Source organism: Mesoplodon bidens (assembly GCF_964165515.1).
Source record: "Mesoplodon bidens genome assembly, chromosome: 12".
NCBI classification, from domain to species: Eukaryota; Metazoa; Chordata; class Mammalia; order Artiodactyla; family Ziphiidae; genus Mesoplodon; species Mesoplodon bidens.
In genome coordinates, this window is record NC_138168.1 from 57759214 (window position 1) to 57778276 (window position 19063).

The 19063-nt window shown below is 42.6% G+C and overlaps 1 protein-coding gene across 1 annotated transcript; it reads left to right on the top strand.

Annotated features, from left to right (window-relative positions):
* The first annotated feature begins 8163 nt into the window (after positions 1–8163).
* Positions 8164–18766, top strand: HEY2 (hes related family bHLH transcription factor with YRPW motif 2). The gene is made up of 5 exons (XM_081250949.1): positions 8164–8301; positions 10219–10297; positions 10430–10513; positions 12825–12906; positions 17308–18766. The coding sequence occupies exons 1-5, from the start codon at positions 8219–8221 to the stop codon at positions 17991–17993; spliced, it is 1014 nt and encodes a 337-aa protein (XP_081107075.1). The 5' UTR covers positions 8164–8218; the 3' UTR covers positions 17994–18766.
* The last annotated feature ends 297 nt before the right edge of the window (positions 18767–19063 follow it).

Sequence of the window (19063 nt, forward strand, 5' to 3'; positions counted from 1 at the left end):
GCAGTGAGTTTCCCCAGGACTCAGTTAACAGTCTTACCTGACAGTGCTCTTCTGGTGGCTAAATGACTTGCACTGAGCAACAAAGATGAAGAATTCCATTTATAAAGACAAATTGTCCTGGAATATTTCTTCTATTATAATGTTTTCAATTCATATTAGTGACAACTAAAACAAGGAAGAAACTTGACTGGATCAATCTAATGAATTGTAGCTCTAAATATGTCACTTCTCTTAAAAACCTCCAGTGACTCTCAAACGACTTCAAGACATGCAGGTTGGCATGCAAGCTCCACCATGACTTGGCTACAGCTTAATTCATTTCCCAAGACAACTCTTTCCCTTCCACCCACCTTTCCTCCATATCCTTCACTCCAGCAGAGGATCATCCATCTTCCCCTAAGAACCGCCTGCACTCTTCAGGTGTCTTTGCAAATGCTGGTCCTTCTCCAGGAGAGTGTATTTGTGAGTGTAGTTATTCTGGACATCCTTCAAGGCTCTGTTCACTTTTCCCCTTAATCTTATGATTGCACCAAAGGAGAGGTCAGGGGTTAGAAACCTCCCCTTCTTATAATGCTTAAGAGCAATACAAAGACATCTCAAAAAACATAATATCTAAATAAGAATAGTGTGATTGTGGTATAAACAGAAATTGAAGACAGAAGTCTTTAGGCCACTCCCACCCTTCCAACAGTGTTGCTACCTCTAATCTTATACAAAAATTTTGGCACTGCCTCTGATTCGATCTCCCTTTAAAAATGAATCTTCTTTCTCTTTGTGCCCATAGCATGCAGTTTTCCTTTTACTTTGGCCTTGACTACATCCCAGCTCGGTAACAGTTGTTTGTGTTTAGACTGCCGTGTTATTTCCCCTGCTATTTCCTGAGAGCAAGAATTGAGGCTTACTCACCAGGTATCACTCACACTGCTTAACAGAGAGAGAGCATTACTCAAAGTAGGGGTTCAATACTTAGTGGCCTGGAAATGAGAACAGACAAATTGAGAGGCACAGTCTGAAAAATCAAGCCATGATTAATGAGTTAGCCTTATTAATTTCAAGCACACACACTAATAGCTCTGTCAGTGATTTCTATCTGTAATCTCTTTGGCTTTATTTTCAGATCATTTCCTCCCTCAGTTCTGTTTATTTAGTCCCCACTCTGATGTTCCTAATGTATTAGTTCCCAAACTACATTTTTGAATGAGAACAAAGAGTTTCGTTGTTAAAGTATGGACATCCTTTTCCCAATCCGCACACACACACAAAAATAAATTTATGGTTAGTATGTTTTCATTTTAAATTTTGTTCAAACCTTTGTTATTTCAACTAGAAGCTATGCATGCAAGTATATAGTTAATTTATTAATATTTCATGCGTTCATGTACAGACAACATGATTTTTCAGTTGTTCACCTGAACACCAGAGAGAATCACTCTCCCAACCCTTTAACGTAACAAAAGTTTTAACATAACATTGCACCAAGAGGTTCAACTATTAGTCTGCTTTTCTAAGGATCTACATTTTTTAAATTGCATAAGGAAACTAATTTTAAATGTAGATGATAGAATAGATAAAAGATAACATATTTCACTATCTAAAATAATATAAACTGGAATACAGTGAATGTGATTTTTAAAAGTGGAGAAAATACACACAAAAATATACAATTTGTAAATTTCATGTTACAAATGGTGGTTTAATTACAAAATGCAGCATTTTCCTCTGTGATGTGAGTTACTGGTCAGTGCCAGATATTATGATAGCCTTTTATAAACTAACGATCAAGTCATGTCAATTAAAAAACCTTTAATTATTTTGTGCCTTTTATATCTGTCTATATACAGATACTTTTATCTATCCATTTGTATATAGGGAGACAAATACATATATACCCACATACACCGTTTTATTGTTTTTTTGTTTTCTATCCATAACTTGGTCTTCTATTTTCAGACTCTGTTAATGCTTCTGTTGAGACTGTTTTTCTAGCAAAATCCTGATAGCCAGCCTTGACAAGTGCTGCAGTGCTGTGAGTTTAGATTCATGATTCAATAATGCCCTAGGAGTCTCAGATTAAAAGTGCTATGGAAACGTCCTTTCCATGTACCTTTCTTACATATTCAAGGCAGAGTACACAGATTCTCCATGCTGCAGCTGAGTATGGTTGCTCTCTACTAAGCACTGTGACATTTTGTTTCCAAACAGACTGCACTGCCCTGATGAATACTGCAGTTCGTCACAGAACTGTTTTCTTTATTCATTTCCTAGAAATGGAATGAGCTATTACTTAAGACCAAAATCTATCTCTAAAAAATTTTAATCATATGTTCCCAATACATTATGACATTATTAAATTATTTTGAAGTCTAAAGCCAGAAAGAAAAAAAAAAAAAAACTTCTGTGCTATCCCTTCAAACAATAGATGCCAAACTTGCTATTTTTCTGTCTCTTGTAACATACTACTTCAATAGGTTTACAAAGCATGAAGGTCCAAAAATAGCCTTCAATTTTTCTACAATAAATCTAAAATTAGCAACTTCTTATTTCCAGTCTATGAGGGTTTTTTTTTCCCCATAAAGTCTCTATCAATTTAAAAATAAGCAGATAAGGGCATAAATGTGCACACATCTAATAAAAGTATCCTAATAAAAGTGTGAAGAAAAATATACATGGTCATTTGCATTCTGCTGGGAAATTCTTTTAGTCTTAAACTTTTCCATAGCACTTGATATTTCAGAAGCCTGTAGAGTCTCTTTCACTTTCATCAAGTAATACCAACCAACCAGATCCATGAATCTTTGATTTAACTTTTTCTAAAACTGCAAGAAATTTTCCTATGGAGAATCCACATTTTTGTAACTCTGTGAGGCACTGGTCCTATTAATGTCAGTTTATTAATTGTGAGAGCATAGAAAATGACTTATTCAACTATTAGGAGATAAACTATTGTCTTCATTTATACATAATATGAATGTTCATGCAATAATTAATGTAGATACTTGGGGAAGAACTTTAGACAAAGAAAATAATTGTTTTAAACAAAATAAAAATTTTAAATCTGTGAAAAAGCCAACCATGTAGCTTGTTTAGAATTCAGCAGCTGGATAAACTTTTTCTTTTTTGACAAATAATGTGCTTCCTCTTTTCCGATTACAAGAATTAGAAAACTCACTCTGTTTCTTCTGACTTGGCTGCCAGGAAGCTCAGGAGTGACCTAAGGGCCCATTCACAGCAAATGGTTTCCTGCTCATGTTTAAGTATATTCTTTTCAATTTTTTTCATGATTTTTTTTACTTCATGGTTGTTTATTTCCATTTTATTATTCTGATGTATCTAAATTCTGTATATATGGAAAGAAGCAAGGAGTTCATTAATTTTGACAAGAAATTCATTCACAAACCATTTATTATGTATCCATTATGTGTTAGGCACTATTCTATTCTAGAGGATGGGGATGAAGTTAGTTAAAAGATGATTTCCATGAGAGGAGCGAATATTTCTTATCGTATTCCTAAGAGAGAGGGGGAAAAAAAATCTCTCAATCAAACCAACTTCAAGAAAATGAAAATTTAAAAGAATTTCCTTAATAGAAAAGCCTGCCAACATCAATTTAACACTCACAAAGAGGAAGTTAATATAGTGAGTTTAGTTATCTTTCGACTGTTGCTTACAGGGGTATGGAAAACTGGTTACTTAATTATACAACCCTCTTCTCCAGTGTCCTGCAGTAAAACCAGCCTTCCTCCTTGGGCATGTGCTAGGTACTAATAACATCACTCATGAAATAAAAGCTTTTAAATAAATTGCCCCTTAATAACAGAGATCAATTTAAACATTCTAATCTCCAAGAAAGGGGCCTTTGGGTCTTAGACTTCCTACCTAGAAGCTTCTGATGTAAAAAATAAGTAGCACCTATTGGGGCAAGCCAAGAAAAAACGATGCACTTTTTGTGGGTAACCAGGCAAGGATAATTGTTAACTGGTAAAGCAGTTCCCTTTTATAGATGACTTCAAGGTTGGTGGGCCTAAATTTGCCCTTGCTTTCAGCTTTGTTTTGCTTTACTAGCTTGCAAATGTGTGTCGCACCGTGACCCTAGGTTGGCCTGCCTGCTGCCAGACTGATGTTGAGAAAGGTTTTGAAATTTACCAGGATCTTGCCTTTGCCCTCCACTCTCAGGGTGCAGCATTCTCACACACTCTAAAGTGTTGCCAGCTCACAATAGCCTTGTAGTCAGGGAAGCCAGCCTAGCAAGGCTGCCCACAGACGCACGTGCATGTCACCTGCCCCAGCAATTGCAAATAGACTAGCACATCTTGGGGCGACCTGCTTGTCTTCCACTTGCAAGAGAAAGCTGTGTAAATAATTCTATTTCAGAAAGGGCAAAATATTGGACTTCTCAATATGAACTATGGGCACTTAGCCTTCTCAGACTAACATAAAGGTCTTTAAATAACAGAGCTGCCTGTACTTCACTGTGAAGCTAAGTTAAAACATTTTTTTTAAAGTGGTGTTGTGTCTTAGTGACTTTCTAACGAACCCAAACACTGGAGTGGCTGACACTTTTTAAAGTAACTGTAAGCAGTACCTCAAAGGATTCAGAGAAGTAACAAGTAACAAAGGGTGACTGCTGATCTTGAAAAATCAGAGTGCTCTAATGAGGAAAAAAGCAGACCTAGAATAATAATAATAATAAAAAAAATCCTACTTCCTTCCAAAAATGCTGCAAGGAGAATTTTAGAATGCAGCAAAGTAATCACTTCATTAATTTATGCAACACAACTCAAATTTTGGGGGACAAGCTATAACAGGGTCAAAATGGCCAGATATATAAAATACAGGTGAAAAACTGTAACTTTATATTAAATGAGTGAGGTAAGAGTTGGGGAGGAGGATCAGGACCACTGAGCCTGACGTTTCTAGATCTCAGCATTCGACATCTCACTCACGTCAGTAAGTGAGTTAAATCACAGAAGGACAAAACAGGGAGGAAAGGACCAATTTCGGGAAGACAGCTGAGCCTTTCCTCCTCCATTTCGTTTAGATCTGTCTTTCTGGGCTTTCTTTCCTAACGGCATTTCGTTTGTAGGGAAGTTCTTCGTATCTTTCGGTCTAATTATCTCATTGTACAAATCTTTGAAAAGGACCGAACTGTGGTTTGCTCTGCGCGCGGACATCTTTTCTTCTGCCCGAGTTCTCCCTAAGCCTTCAAGCAACTTTCACTGAAAAGGATGTCGCTGAGGGGCGATGAAGCTTGAAATCCCGCGGTCTTCTCATTCTCTTTTCTTTCTCTCTGCAGACGCCACCCCTACACCTCGCTCCCGCACTCCAGAGAATCCACCACCGTTTTTAATGATGCTGGGGCGTTTTAAAGAGTTTCCTCCGTTTCTCCCTCTGATCCGAGAAGCACTTTCAGTGTTAGACAAGGCGCCTGACCAGGGCATAGGCAAATGGGATATTCGAGGGGAATAAAAGACCTAATTGAAAAATCTCGTGCTGCCTAATTGCGGTCAAGTATCTTGCAGATAAGTTAGCATGTTATTAATCTGGTCGTGCTCAAAACGCCGAGGTCTTTTGCCTTACGCATTCTTGTTTATTTAACAGACGTATAGAGCGCTTACCACGTAACAGGCACTGTTCTAAACGTTTTTAAAATATGACCCTCTTTGCTTAAGAAGTATTTTTTAAGCGACAGTAAATCCGCGTGTGCATTTCGAACGTCCCTGCCATATTTTTCTTTATAGCATGGTACAGTGGTTAAGTCTTCAGGGACAAATATGGAAGAACTTTAACCAGCTGCAACTTTATTTCAAGCAAGTCATTTCCCTCTTCGCAGTTTTTCGCAATTATTATAATTAAATACAGTAGGATAGTGAGAAAGAACTCTTAAATTTTTTTTCCGGTGATGATCTCAGGTTTTGCCCCCGGCGTTTCGAAGCGCCCGCTAATTTGATCGCGTGGCCAAGGTTAATTGCATCTGTAGACATTCGCTTTCAGAAAAATGCGCACCCTTCGCTGAAAGTCGTGAAGGCTGAGTTCTCCCCAGGCCGGAGGCGGCGTGTCCCCGCGTGGCCTGCGCGAACTGGCCGCGGGCGCATCCGCCGGGGAGGTGGGACGGGCGACCCGCGCAGATCTGGCTTTTCCCTAGCCGGGCTGTGAGGACCGAGAGCCGAGTGACGTCGGGGGAGGTCGGAGCCGAAGGGAGGCGAGCCCGCTCGGCTCCCCGCAGCGCGCTCAGGCAGCCGGCGCTGCAGCGAAGCAAAGGCCCGGAGACCCGCGCGGAGGGGAGGCCCACAGCCGAGCTGGGGGGTCACCGCCCCCCGCGGCCTCGAGCTGACCGGGTGCATCCCCACCAGGCCCCGCCCGGCTCCCGACGACTGTGTGTTTGCCCGGTGTTAAGTTTCAGAAGTCAGGATGGAACGTTTCGGGTTTCTGTTCACACGGTTATTGCAGGCGCCGCGGTGGGGACCGCACAAAAGAGACGAGGGCGTGTGGGGAAGGGGTTTTGTGGTTTAACGAGGGCTTAACCCGCGGACTGCAGGTCCTTCCCGCTCTCCCCCTGCCCTGCCCCGGCCCGGGCCGGGTCTTTTCAAGTCTCATCCCTTCCTCTTCTCCTCCCCGCCCCGCGCCGGTCTTGTGTAAGGAGAGAATGGAGTGTCAGAGGGGGACGCCCTAAACAGATCCCCAGAAAAATAAGACTCCGTCGTGGCGTAGGGCTGTGGCGACTGATTGACGCCTCTCTCTCAGAGGCTTTTCTGCCCTAAGCACCGAGCTGTCCCGGCGCAACGAGTGGAGTCTCGAGCTCGACCCCGACCAACCCGGCGCCCGCCTCCCGGTACCGCGGCGCCCCGGCGGGCCCACCGCCTCCCGCTGCCCTCACATAGACACAACTGCGTAGCGGGTTCAAAAAACTACCTCAGAGCATGGAGGGAAAAAAGCAGCTTGAAAACATGTTTTACAAGCACATCTAGAGTTTTATACAACCCACGCTGTCCAGTGCACTAAAAACTGGACACGCATTCGTCTTTTAGAAAACAAATTAAATTTCCAAGCGCGATTTTTTTTCACGTCCGGGATTCTACTTAACTCTACCGCTGCGACTACCCAAACCAGGGAGTGTGGAGAATTGCAATTATCTGGATAATCCAAGCCCGAAAAAGTCGAACTTGAAAAACTACTAAACTTGTGTCCTGAAACACCCGCATCATTGCTCTAGTCCTTCCTGCCACCAGAGTAGACACAACTCCAGCCCACGGTCTACTCAGCGGGATCTATTATCCACAGCCTCAGTGGCCAAATGGAAAGAACTGATTAGGTGCAAATCGAAAATCGTTTGGTGGCCGGTCTCTCAGACCCTCCGACCGCCAGCTGTTAAGTACCTGGTCGGGGAAACTTGCGTCCTTATCTGTTCACAGCCCAGAGGCCGCGGAAGTAGCCCTGGGAGTTGCCAAAGAGAAAAGCAACTTTGATTTAGGGTTTTCGAAAACCCCAGAGGGCAAATGTGACCGCCAGGGTCAGTCAGTCAGCAGTTTTGGTCCAGACAAGGGACAGCCGAGTGGGGCGGTTCGGTTAAGCCACGGCGCCTCCCGACGTCACACACGCTCGCTCACACTCAGCCACGCGCTTGGGGTTATTCTTTAAACACAGGGCTGAAACTTCACCGGCAGACTGCTGGGTGCGGAGGAGCGACAAAACCCGAGGTCCAGAGCCCGCCCCTGGCCAGCCCGCCCCCGCCGCGCCCGCGCCCGCGCCCACGTCCGCGAGCTTCCCTAACTAGAGTTAGAGACTTCGCGCTCCCGCTCGCCGCCGCCTCTCCCCACCCGCGCTCAGCTCCCGGGCCCCAGATGCGCGGTCGCGTTCCCACGCCTCAGCCGGAGCTCCGCGGCGGGCTTTGGCGAGCGCGGCCCCGCCCCTCCGCTCCGGCCAATCCCGGGCCACGCTGACTCCAGAGGAGGCGGTGCCCGGCGGAGCTGCGGGGGCCTGCGCGCTGGAGGCGGGCGAGGGGGCCCCGCCCGCGCGGGGAGGCGTGGCCGGCGCCGGCTCTTGCGGCCGAGCTGGGCTGCAGCGTGGGAAAGAGCTGCGAGGAGCCGACCGCGCCGCCGCCTGAGCCGCGCCTGCCCGGGCCCAGGGAGGGCGGGAGGGAGGAGGCAGGCAGGGAGGGCGCTGCGTCCGGCTCGGTGTCCGAGGCTGCGGCCCGGCTGCACCCCGCGCGGTGTTCGCCGTGATGAAGCGCCCTTGCGAGGAGACGACCTCTGAGAGCGACATGGACGAGACCATCGACGTGGGGAGCGAGAACAATTACTCGGGGTGAGCGCGGGCTCGGCGGGAGCTGTCCGGAGCCCGAGGCATCGGGGAGCTTTGTGTACGAGCGGCTACTTGGAAATCCCGAGGTTCCTCTCCGCCGCGTTCTAACCGAGCGGGGAAAGTTTTGCCCGAAAAACTTTCAGGGGTGGGCGCTCACGGAGCGCGTGTTCGGGTGGGGCGAGGCATGTGGGTTTGCACCTTAGGGGTGGGGCGGCTGACAGTGTGCAGAGGTTGGCGAAGGAGGGTCCCCGGCTGTCAGCGTTGGGCGTGCGGACTGGCACGCCCGGGAGACGGGCGACGCCCCCGCCACCGAAGCTGCATTTGGGAGCACTTTCAAAATGGGCCAGGCGAAGAGGAAAAAAAATGATTTTTTTTATTTTTAAAGAGATTAAAAGATGACTTGCTTTTGGAGCCATGAAAGCAATTAGCGATGTCAAGGCTAAGTAGGCTGAGATTTCCAGGTTGATCGAATGTGACTTGGCTGACGGGAGTGTGAGTGACAGATGAAGGATCGTTTCAAGCATCATCTCTTTGCTTGTTCCTGAGTCTGGAGAAGATCGAGATCGTGATCACGGAAGCCAGACCTCCACTTTCCAGTGACAGAGGGAGGTTATGGAGTAGTTTTTTAGTGCCAAGGCGGGTCAAATGATAATTGCTTCTAATTGGCATCCCCAGAAGCACCTTAATTATTTATCTGCAGCTGTCACTCAAAGAGTAAAATTCTACGTTTGGAAACCTGGTTTTCTTTCAATATTATTATTCTAATATGTACAAACCTTAGCCTGGAATCAGCAAAAGCAAAGATATTTGCTTGAAACGTTGTTTGCAAAGTATCTTCTAATTATTAAAGTGTTGTGTCATCTTAAAAAATGAGATCCGAAAAACAAAAGATGTCATGTGAAAGGTGAAACCAGTTGAGAAGGGGGTGGGAATGAGGGGAACAGTTAATTCAGAAATAAGATCCAGAAGTGAGAAGGTGAGGTAATAAGAACCTGGTGTGTGCAATATTTCTATAATGAAAGAGAACAAATAACAGGAACCTGGAGAATTTGAGAACATGAGGAAGCAGAGTATCTATGAATTATGAAGAGAAACAGATACAAACTAGAAAGGATCATAAAAATTATGTGACAATATAGTGATTTGACTGAACTTTTGATATAAAATTTTTTTTCATTAGCAAACTCAAGATGGATTACAACTCTGAGAGGTTTAAGCTTAGATTGAAGGCTGAGAGATACTCACCTAGAGTTTTATTTTCAAAGTAAAACATTTACCTAGTAGTTGATCTAATTTTAATTTTTCTATTAGTGGCATATTTAATTTGGGGTCATTCTTTTGGAAGATTAATATAGAAAATATTGAATTTGTCATTTTTTTTCTTGTATGACTACTTGGAGTTTTGAAATAGTAAGGTAACTTCTGTTTAATTTAAAGATTGCATCTAGGGACAACGGTTTGACATGTGATGGCTGTATATCTATTTGATAGTAATTATTTTAAAATAGCTTTGCTTTGTTCAGTGGGTCTTACCAGAGGGAGGAAGAGGGATGCTATTAGAGATTTATTGACTTTTAAGAAACATTTATGAGTGGAACTAGGAAGTACTAATATCTAACTCCTCACCCTGACTGCCCATAATTATTTCATTGGGAGGCTCAGTAAAAGTTTAAGGATGTTTTTGCCAGTGGATTTGACATCTGGATTACTCATTAAAATTAAAAGAAAAAAAGTCATGATTCATATCTGAAGAGAGATATAAGGGCTGAAAGCAAAGTCTGTAAAGAGCAAGAATTAAGAATAAAATAATGCTGATCTGAACTGTGCTATCACTGAATATTTAATGGGTGCCATGAAGCACCCAGAAGAAAACAATTGTTATGTTAATGCAGCACCTGACAAACTCTTCTTATTTCATAGACAAAGTACTAGCTCTGTGATTAGATCGAATTCTCCAACAACGACATCTCAGATTATGGCAAGAAAGAAAAGGAGAGGGGTATGTGATTTTTTTGGTCTTTTTATTTCATGTAATCCAGCCTAATGTGTAGCAGTTGTATTTTTCCATTACGAGTAATTTTATCATTTGTGTATTCATGAACTTTTGTTGTTGTTTTGCTTTTGGGGATAGATAATAGAGAAAAGGCGTCGAGATCGGATAAATAACAGTTTATCTGAGCTGAGACGACTGGTGCCAACCGCTTTTGAAAAACAAGTAAGCTGCCCCCCCATCCTGACCACCCCACCAGTGAGCTCAAAAAAGCTGATTCTCTCATCTGGCAACGTGGGTTCTTCTTAAAGCTCATTAAAATAATGGTGTATGTGCCGTGATCTGGCACAGAGCAGCTATTTCAATAAAATGCTTTGTTGTGGCAAAACTATTAAAAACATAATCCATCATGAAGTTGAAAAACATTTCCATTCTCTAGCTTATTTTCCCCTTAAGGGTAACATGTTCATGCTCTCTCTGTTCTTTCTGTGAATACCAGTAGTGGTTTTGTTTAAAACTGAGCTGTATGTAGTATTCTTCTTCTTCAGAAAAGATATCTATGTGAAATTTCATTTTTGTCTCAAACTATTCTTTTAAAAGTAAGCTTTTTATTTTAAAAAATAATCAAAGCCGAGGAAGTAACACCTCTAGCTCTATTTCCTAATACTAACAAAATTTATTTACCAAACACTTGGTTTCATTTTTAATCCCTGGCTTAATGGAATGATGTTTGTTTTGAGGCATCTTTGTGGAAGTTTGGTAAAAATCAAACTAGCCATAAATTCCCCTTTTCAGAATTAAAGTATTCCTTTACCAAAAAAAAAAAAAAAAAGGAAGGAAAAAAGATTTGCACACTTAGTAAAGTAGGAAGCCAAATGTTTAAATCTTCCTTTTCACTTTGGAAGAGTTGTGTTTTTCCTCCTGCCGCCATGGCTGATAGATTTCAAAGAGCATCTTTCAAAGAGTATGGCATCATACCTTTGTTGAAAATAACTTTCAATTAAATTCAATTAGGGTATAAGACAGCTGTTGTTTGTTTATTCCATTTTGTTGTTTACTTCATGAACCACAAACATTATAAAGCAAGCCCTACAAAGCCCTTAGAAATTATCCAGAAACTGCAGTTTTGTTATTAGTCACTTTCACTGAAACTACTGTACATATTCATGGAAAAACTGAACATTGACAGAAGTACAAGTTGTCAAATGCTGTTGACTATACATTTTTAAGAGAAAAAAGGCACCACTCTATATGCTGAAACTGTCTTTAATGAGCTAAATGGAATGGGCAAATTGTAGTTTTGATTATTAGCATTTCCCATGACAATACTTTGAAAATGAAAATATCAGTAATCAGTGATGTTTTTACTTTCAGTGCTGTAATGTCTACAATTATGAGAAACAGTTTGGTGATTTTTTTGGCGGGGGGTTCGGGGGATTGGAGTTCGTTAGATTTTTTTTCTTAAATGTCGACTTAAACCTTAAAAGCAAACCTCAGTAGTTTGGCAGTTAGTTACCATAAACACAGGCTTTCCCATTTGCTGAGCTTGGCGACCAACCCTAGAGAGCTGGCCCTGTCACAATATAATTAGAAGAGTGTTCTTTCAAGCAGTTTAAGTCACTCTGGCACTCTCACCATGTACTGGGTGCTGACAATTTTCACAAAACAAGTAAAGCATAGGAACCTGAAATAAACTGCAGTTTCCTTTTCAAGAAAACATACTGATTTAATTATTTAGCTCTTCCAGGAAATTAGAAGCCACCCACAGCCCTCTGAGACAGTTTAAAGTGGCACATTTGTATTTCAGTTGGTTTCCAGAGGTTGCCTTGTTTTAAAATGGGGGAGGGGCATAAAAATATAATGAGAATTTTATTAAGAACTACTTTAAAGGGTTCAAATATCCTTAAGCATTTTGATGCTTATTAGATTAAAGTTAGATTATGCTTCCTTGTTTATGGTCTTGGAATTTACAGTGACACCTGCTGGTAATTATTGGGAAAAAAAAAACCTTGGAAGTCTTCTCTTCGTACTTTTGGTTCTATACTTACAGTGGTGTAGTATGAATTGCCTTAAAGGCATAATAGAATTTTCTATTTTTGAAGAATATGCTTTTTAACAATAATTTGCTGAGATCCTATCTGCTTTTCCTCCAGAGTTGGATTCAACTGATCTAGACTTCAGCATTATATAAGACTATTGTATATCCCCTGATAAAATAAAGTATATTATTAACCAGTTTGATGCAGTTTGAGATTTTTGCAGTTGTAGTAGTTTGGGTAGAGTGATCTTAGTGTAATTAATTTTGTGTTTAAAAATTATTTATTATGACTTTTAGTCTTTAAAAGTTAAAATGGCAAATATCTGTCATTAGGTGTGATACAATTAGTGTTTTCATGTAAAGTTCAGGAAGAATTCATATTTTTCTGTGAAAAAGTTAAACTTAGAATTTTCTAGTGAGAGGGAAAATTAAAAATTCAGGGTTTTTCCAAATTCATTTCCATAAGACTTATAAGATTTTTATTATTTGTTTATTCAGGGATCTGCAAAGTTAGAAAAAGCTGAAATACTGCAAATGACAGTCGATCATTTAAAGATGCTTCAGGCAACTGGGGGTAAAGGTAAGTAGGTGACTTCATCCCCCACCGCCGCCCCTTCTACCTTTCTCTTTTCATTTTTTCTCCCTAAGATTGTAAGGAAGTCATAGTTGAACAGTTCTTTAACGAGCTGCGATAGGAGGTCCCAGATTAAAGCCGTGGAAATCAATGCTAATGGCAGGATTGAACTCGTGGGAAAGAACTTCTGGAACAAAAGAAGCACTTGACCCTGGGCTTGTGTTTGCTTTTATAATACTGTGGGAGTAAAGCTTCATTCACAGCAGCCTGGTCAGGGGTTTGTTTGGGACTTTCAGAAGTGCATGCTGGAATTTGTACAGAAAGACAAAACAAACACACAAACATCCAAACATAAACAGGAGGTTAGACTCAATCTTTTTCTCTTCTTCTTTCCCTCTCCCCAGTCCCCCTTTAAATCAGGGATAGGACTCACTATAATGCAGCTATTCCAAAGGAAGTGAATTTTCATTGTTGTTTTCAGAGTTTTGTTGATCTTGGATTTAGACCACACAGAGCATTTGAAGTGCAGGTAGCGAATCTCTGTCCTGGAAACCACTTGATGGAGCAGTCACCCCTGTGTAGAGCAACCAGGAGCAGGTGCCCTGGGCCCAGTGCTGTGGAGAGGTGTCTTCTGTACTGGATAGTGATTTAGGGAAGAATAGTCCAGTTCCTGACCCTCACTTCATGCTGTGAATGGACTTGAGATCCTAAACGATGTAGTATTCATTCAAATTTCATTATCCCACTTCTCACACATCACTCAGACTTGATTTTGCCCTTTTATATCTTTTTCACCCTTCAAGCAGGCCTTTGGTATTCATCTTAGCCAAGGGTGCTGTTCCATATATTTGATAACTGGGTAGGGAGAGGGTACCACAGGGGCTAAGTGCTGCAGCTACACCCTGAACGCTTATCTCTGCGCAGCATTAGCCTTTTATTATGTAGTATCAGAGTTTGCCCTAGATCAGGACAGGGACAGGGCATTGGAGGGAAATAGCTGTTTATCAATTGGTACAGAAGCATTTCAGTGTTTAACTCCAGCTGAGGACCTGTGGAGCATCAGCCCTGACCTTCACCATCTTTTACCTGTGTGAGGTCGGGGGGAGTGATCATTGTAAAGGGACGCCCTCACACACGGTGTGACTTACCCTCTGTTGTACCTTCTCAAGGAACCGTCCTGCCTGAATAACCATCCTGAATGGGTATGGAATTGTGATTTCTACTCTTTAAAATGTAGCCCTCAGCATAGGCTGCAAATATTCTTACGTAATAGGGAAGAGAACTGGATGAAATTCTAGAAGCCTGTGATCCAGCCCAGCTTGGCCACAGACCCACCTTTAAGCCGAGACAGAGGTGCTGGGCTGCACAGGGAGGCCTGTACTAACACTCTGAGCCCTCAAGGCCCCCCGCCGCCCCAGGATTCTGTCTCTACACCTGCTCCCTCAGGATGTTAGGGGACTGATCGGGTTAGTGATCATGCAGGGAAAGTTGTTTGATTGCTTTACTTCCCTTGGCATTGTTAGCCACAAGGCTAAGAATTTTTATCAGCATTTCAAATATTTGGCATGAGCTATACTTCTAAAGAGTAATATTGTTCTTATGCCTTATTATAAACACTAAGTTCCATCTTGGTTGCTATTCTTGGCTACCTGAACAGTCCTAAAATTCATCCCAAAATAGTTTGTGAACAGACATTTCTGAGCAAGCTCCATACAAGTCGCCTGACTGCCAGCACATTAGAGAGGTCACCTCGCAGGAGAACGTGTGGGCCTTGAAGAAGTGGGGCTGGCAGTGTGGGCTCGAATTGTTAAAGACTCACAGCTGCTATGGGGGCCTCAAAATGTACTGGTGAAGGACAGACACTGCATTTGGGTTGCCTGGTTTCAAATCCTGGCTTGTTTTTCTTTTCTTTTTTTTTTTTTTTTTTTTTAGTCTGTGACCCTAGATAAAGGGCTGACCTTTTCTGAGCCCCAGTTTCTTCATTTGTAAAATGAGGACAGTGACAGTGTTCACTTCATAAGGTCGTTGTGAGCTTATTCACTTAAAGCCCAGAGAGCAGTGATGGGAGTGGTGTGGACCCCTGTGCTATGATTATTGGCCCAAGATGCAGTCGCAGGAAACAGTTGCTCATCATCATTTCCCTCTGCATTCAGCAACAGGATAGGAATTACATAATTTATATTCCTTAAGATGCAACAGAGAACTCACCCATATACGACCACATACAGCTGGCAAATCACAAATTTCAATTACTTCATGCCGACTCATGAAGATTCTTGGAAGCTCCTGGGGTACAATTCTGTTGCTCCATTCTTTAGTCTGTCTTGGTATTGCAGGAGTTTCTAGAGAGGATTTAGTAGAGTAACCTAAATTTCTAGATCCCTCTGGGTTTCTGGACTCTTGTCTACTCTGATGATTATCTCCCTTCTCTCATGAAGTCAGAAGTCTGCAAAGCCTTGCAGAGAACCCTGAGGACTCTTATGTGAAGTCTTTCTTTGGAGGCGTCTTCTTCAGGAAGAACTTTCCCTCCTAATGCCAGGGGCTTTATTGCTGACCATGCTGAAGTCCTGGGATGATGACTCTTTTTGTTGCTGATCTTCCACATTTCATGATATTCTCTTATGTCAGCTTTGTGCTGTTGTTGTTACTGCCTTAATGGTGTATATTTTTTCCTCAAATTTCTTTTTGGGACTTCCAAATTTCTGTTGAAATTCTAGCTCTTGGACTTTGAATATTGTGACTACTGTTTTCCAAAGTGCTAGTCTAATTGTTAATAGATGATAAACAAAACAGGTAATACTTTGATCTACAAAAACATAAAAAAGGTAATGTAGTAAATGCCTTAGATGAAAATAACCTCGTTCGAATGTGGTATTTCTCATTTATGTATATACACATCCCCGAAGTGAGTAGACTAAATTTTAATTAGAAAACTGTTTAAAAAAAAGTTGCAAATGAGAGAAAAGTCTAAAAAGGATACGTTTATACATATTAGAGTCACTTATTCAAAGTGGTGACATCTTCCCAAATGTCTGATTACTATCAGTATGCTAAATTGGCACTGATACTAATCAGATGTTACTATTTTCTATTCTAATGTATTATCTTTGGATAAAAAGCTATTCTTGGGGCTTCCCTGGTGGTGCAGTGGTTGAGAGTCCGCCTGCCGATGCAGGGGACGTGGGTTCGTGCCCCGGTCCGGGAAGATCCCACATGCTGCAGAGCGGCTGGGCCCGTGAGCCATGGCTGCTGAGCCTGCGCGTCCGGAGCCTGTGCTCCACAACGGGAGAGGCCACAACAGTGAGAGGCCCGTGTACCACAAAAAAAAAAAAAAAAAGCTGTTCTCATAAATGTGACCAGCTCTAGCCATTTTAATGGTAGTAACCTTAGGTGTAAGGGTATGTGCATACACACTGACACAATTAATATACTTTTTTCTTGGACGGATGCCAGAAAAAAGTAAGCTAACCAATGAAAGAAATATATATTTGGACTTCAGGAAAACTAGGAGTTATAGTAATGTTATATTACCTGATAGAAAAATAAGATCTTCAAATTAGTAACCAAATTTTTAAAAATCATTTTGCTTCCTTAACTTTTTTCCATACAAAGTAATGGTGTTTTCATTTTGCTGATAAAAAACACTGAGTCGGGCTTCCCTGGTGGCGCAGTGGTTGAGAGTCTGCTTGCCAATGCAGAGGACACGGGTTCGTGCCCCGGTCTGGGAAGCTCCCACATGCCGCGGAGTGGCTAGGCCCGTGAGCCATGGCCGCTGAGCCTGCACGTTCGGACCCTGTGCTCTGCAACGGGAGAGGCCACAACAGTGAGAGGCCCGTGTACCGCAAAAAAAAAAAAACAGTCAAGAAGCATTTATGAATTTATTAAGCAGTTCTGGCACATTTCTAAAAAAGTCCTCAAACTGCTCATATGCATTTCACATCTCGGTTATAAATGCCAAGAGACTGAGGATGTTTCAGATAAACCCTTTAATCTCCAATTCATGTGACAGAGACAGAGAGACTGGTACTCTGTTATACCGTGGAAAAGTTTACTAGAAAATTTCACTATCCCACAATACAAAAGAAGAGACACTATTTTTTTTTTCTGGAAGTGTTTGAAACACAGATGTTCTTAATTCTTTTCCCCACTGTGCTATTTGGTTGCAGGAACAACTGCAGTACATAGCATTGCCAGAGTTGTCACACATGTGAATTGCAAAGTGCACTTTCTTAACTTCTGCAAAAATTACAACCATAAATAGCTGGCAACGTTCTCAGAAAGGATCGTCGTTCTCCTTAAATCTCTGAAGGACAGGGTGGAACGTAGGTGGTGGCTACTCTTCATAATTGTATCATTCTTTCTCTCACTGTCTCTCCTGGCCCCCACTTTGCTCAAACCTCCTTTCAGGCTACTTTGACGCCCATGCTCTTGCCATGGACTTCATGAGCATTGGATTCCGAGAGTGCTTAACCGAAGTGGCAAGGTACCTGAGCTCTGTGGAAGGCCTGGACTCCTCCGATCCACTGCGGGTGCGCCTGGTCTCTCATCTCAGCACGTGTGCCTCACAGCGAGAGGCGGCGGCAATGACCTCCTCTCTGGCCCACCACCATCACCCCCTGCATCCTCACCACTGGGCGGCGGCCTTCCACCACCTTCCAGCAGCCCTGCTCCAACCCAGTGGACTCCACGCCTCGGAGCCCACGCCTTGCCGCCTCTCCACCACTTCAGAAGTGCCTCCTGCCCACGGCTCCACCCTCCTCACGGCCACGTTTGCCCACGCAGACTCTGCCCTTCGGATGCCGTCAACAGGCAGTGTCGCCCCCTGTGTGCCACCTCTCTCCACTTCTCTCTTGTCCCTCTCAGCCACTGTCCACGCGGCCGCTGCAGCAGCCACGGCAGCTGCGCACAGCTTCCCTCTGTCCTTCGCTGGGGCGTTCCCCATGCTCCCCCCAAACGCAGCTGCAGCCGTGGCAGCTGCCACAGCCATCAGCCCTCCCTTGTCGGTATCAGCCACGTCCAGCCCTCAGCAGACAAGCAGTGGAACAAACAGTAAACCTTACCGACCCTGGGGGACAGAAGTGGGAGCTTTTTAAGTTTTCACTGAACTTCTTGCAGTAGTAACTGAATGTCCTTCATTTCAGAGTCAGCTTAAAACCTCTGCACCCTGAAAGTAGCCATACAGATGTCTGCGGATCCACAAAGGAACAATAAAGCTATTTGAGACACAAACCTCAGAAGTGGAAATGTGGTATTATCTTTTTTCTCTGTTTCAGTTTAAGGCAGTTTGGTAACTGACATCAGCAACTTTTGAAAATGTCACACTTGTTTTCATTTAGAGGTCTCCTGGAAAATATACGGACTGAACCATCCAGCAGTGCATCACGATGTCTGAATTGGGGAAGAAAAATGCCCTGACTGAATTTTCTTGAAACTAAATGGAAAAAAAAATATTCGTGTTTCATAAGTGCCTGAGCTAGTAAAGTTTTCTTTTGAACATACAACGTTGCACAAGTAAAGAAGAGTGTAGAGGTTAGGTTAGGAAAGGAGAAGGGAGAGAAGTCTTGCATTAGGCTGCAGACGTTTTAGTACAAATAACAGAAAAGAGCACTCTGTTGAAATCCACAGGTTTTTATTGGCCAAAAGGATTGCTGAAAGTAATTTTCAAGTTGAGAAACCTAGTTTTATCTTAGTTTGCTTTTTTTGTACAAACTTGCCAAGTTGTGACATTTAACAATGTATTAGTATAAGCAATTATTACGTCAGTGCTCAGATTAACAAGCATTTCTGCCCTGCCTGCAAACCCCCAGGCACTTCTTTTTTTATGGCTCAAAATATGGTGCTTCTTTATATAAATCATGCATTTATAGAGTGCACCTCGAAGCAGTTGCCTACTGTGTGCCCACCAGAGGCTATCTGACTCATGCCAACTTGAAAACTCTCCAGTTTGTAAAAGTTTAATTTATTCAGTTTCATTTGGACAATTTTTACATATTTATCCTCTTTCATCCCGATAACATGTAAAATCTATTCTTGTCACCTTTTGGGGAGAAGTTGCATTTCTGGAAGTGATGAGGCAAGGAGAGGACAATGGGAAGAGAAAAGCCACGATTTTTAAATGTCCTTTGTCAAGCTTGTGATTGTATTTGATCCCAAATCAAGATGA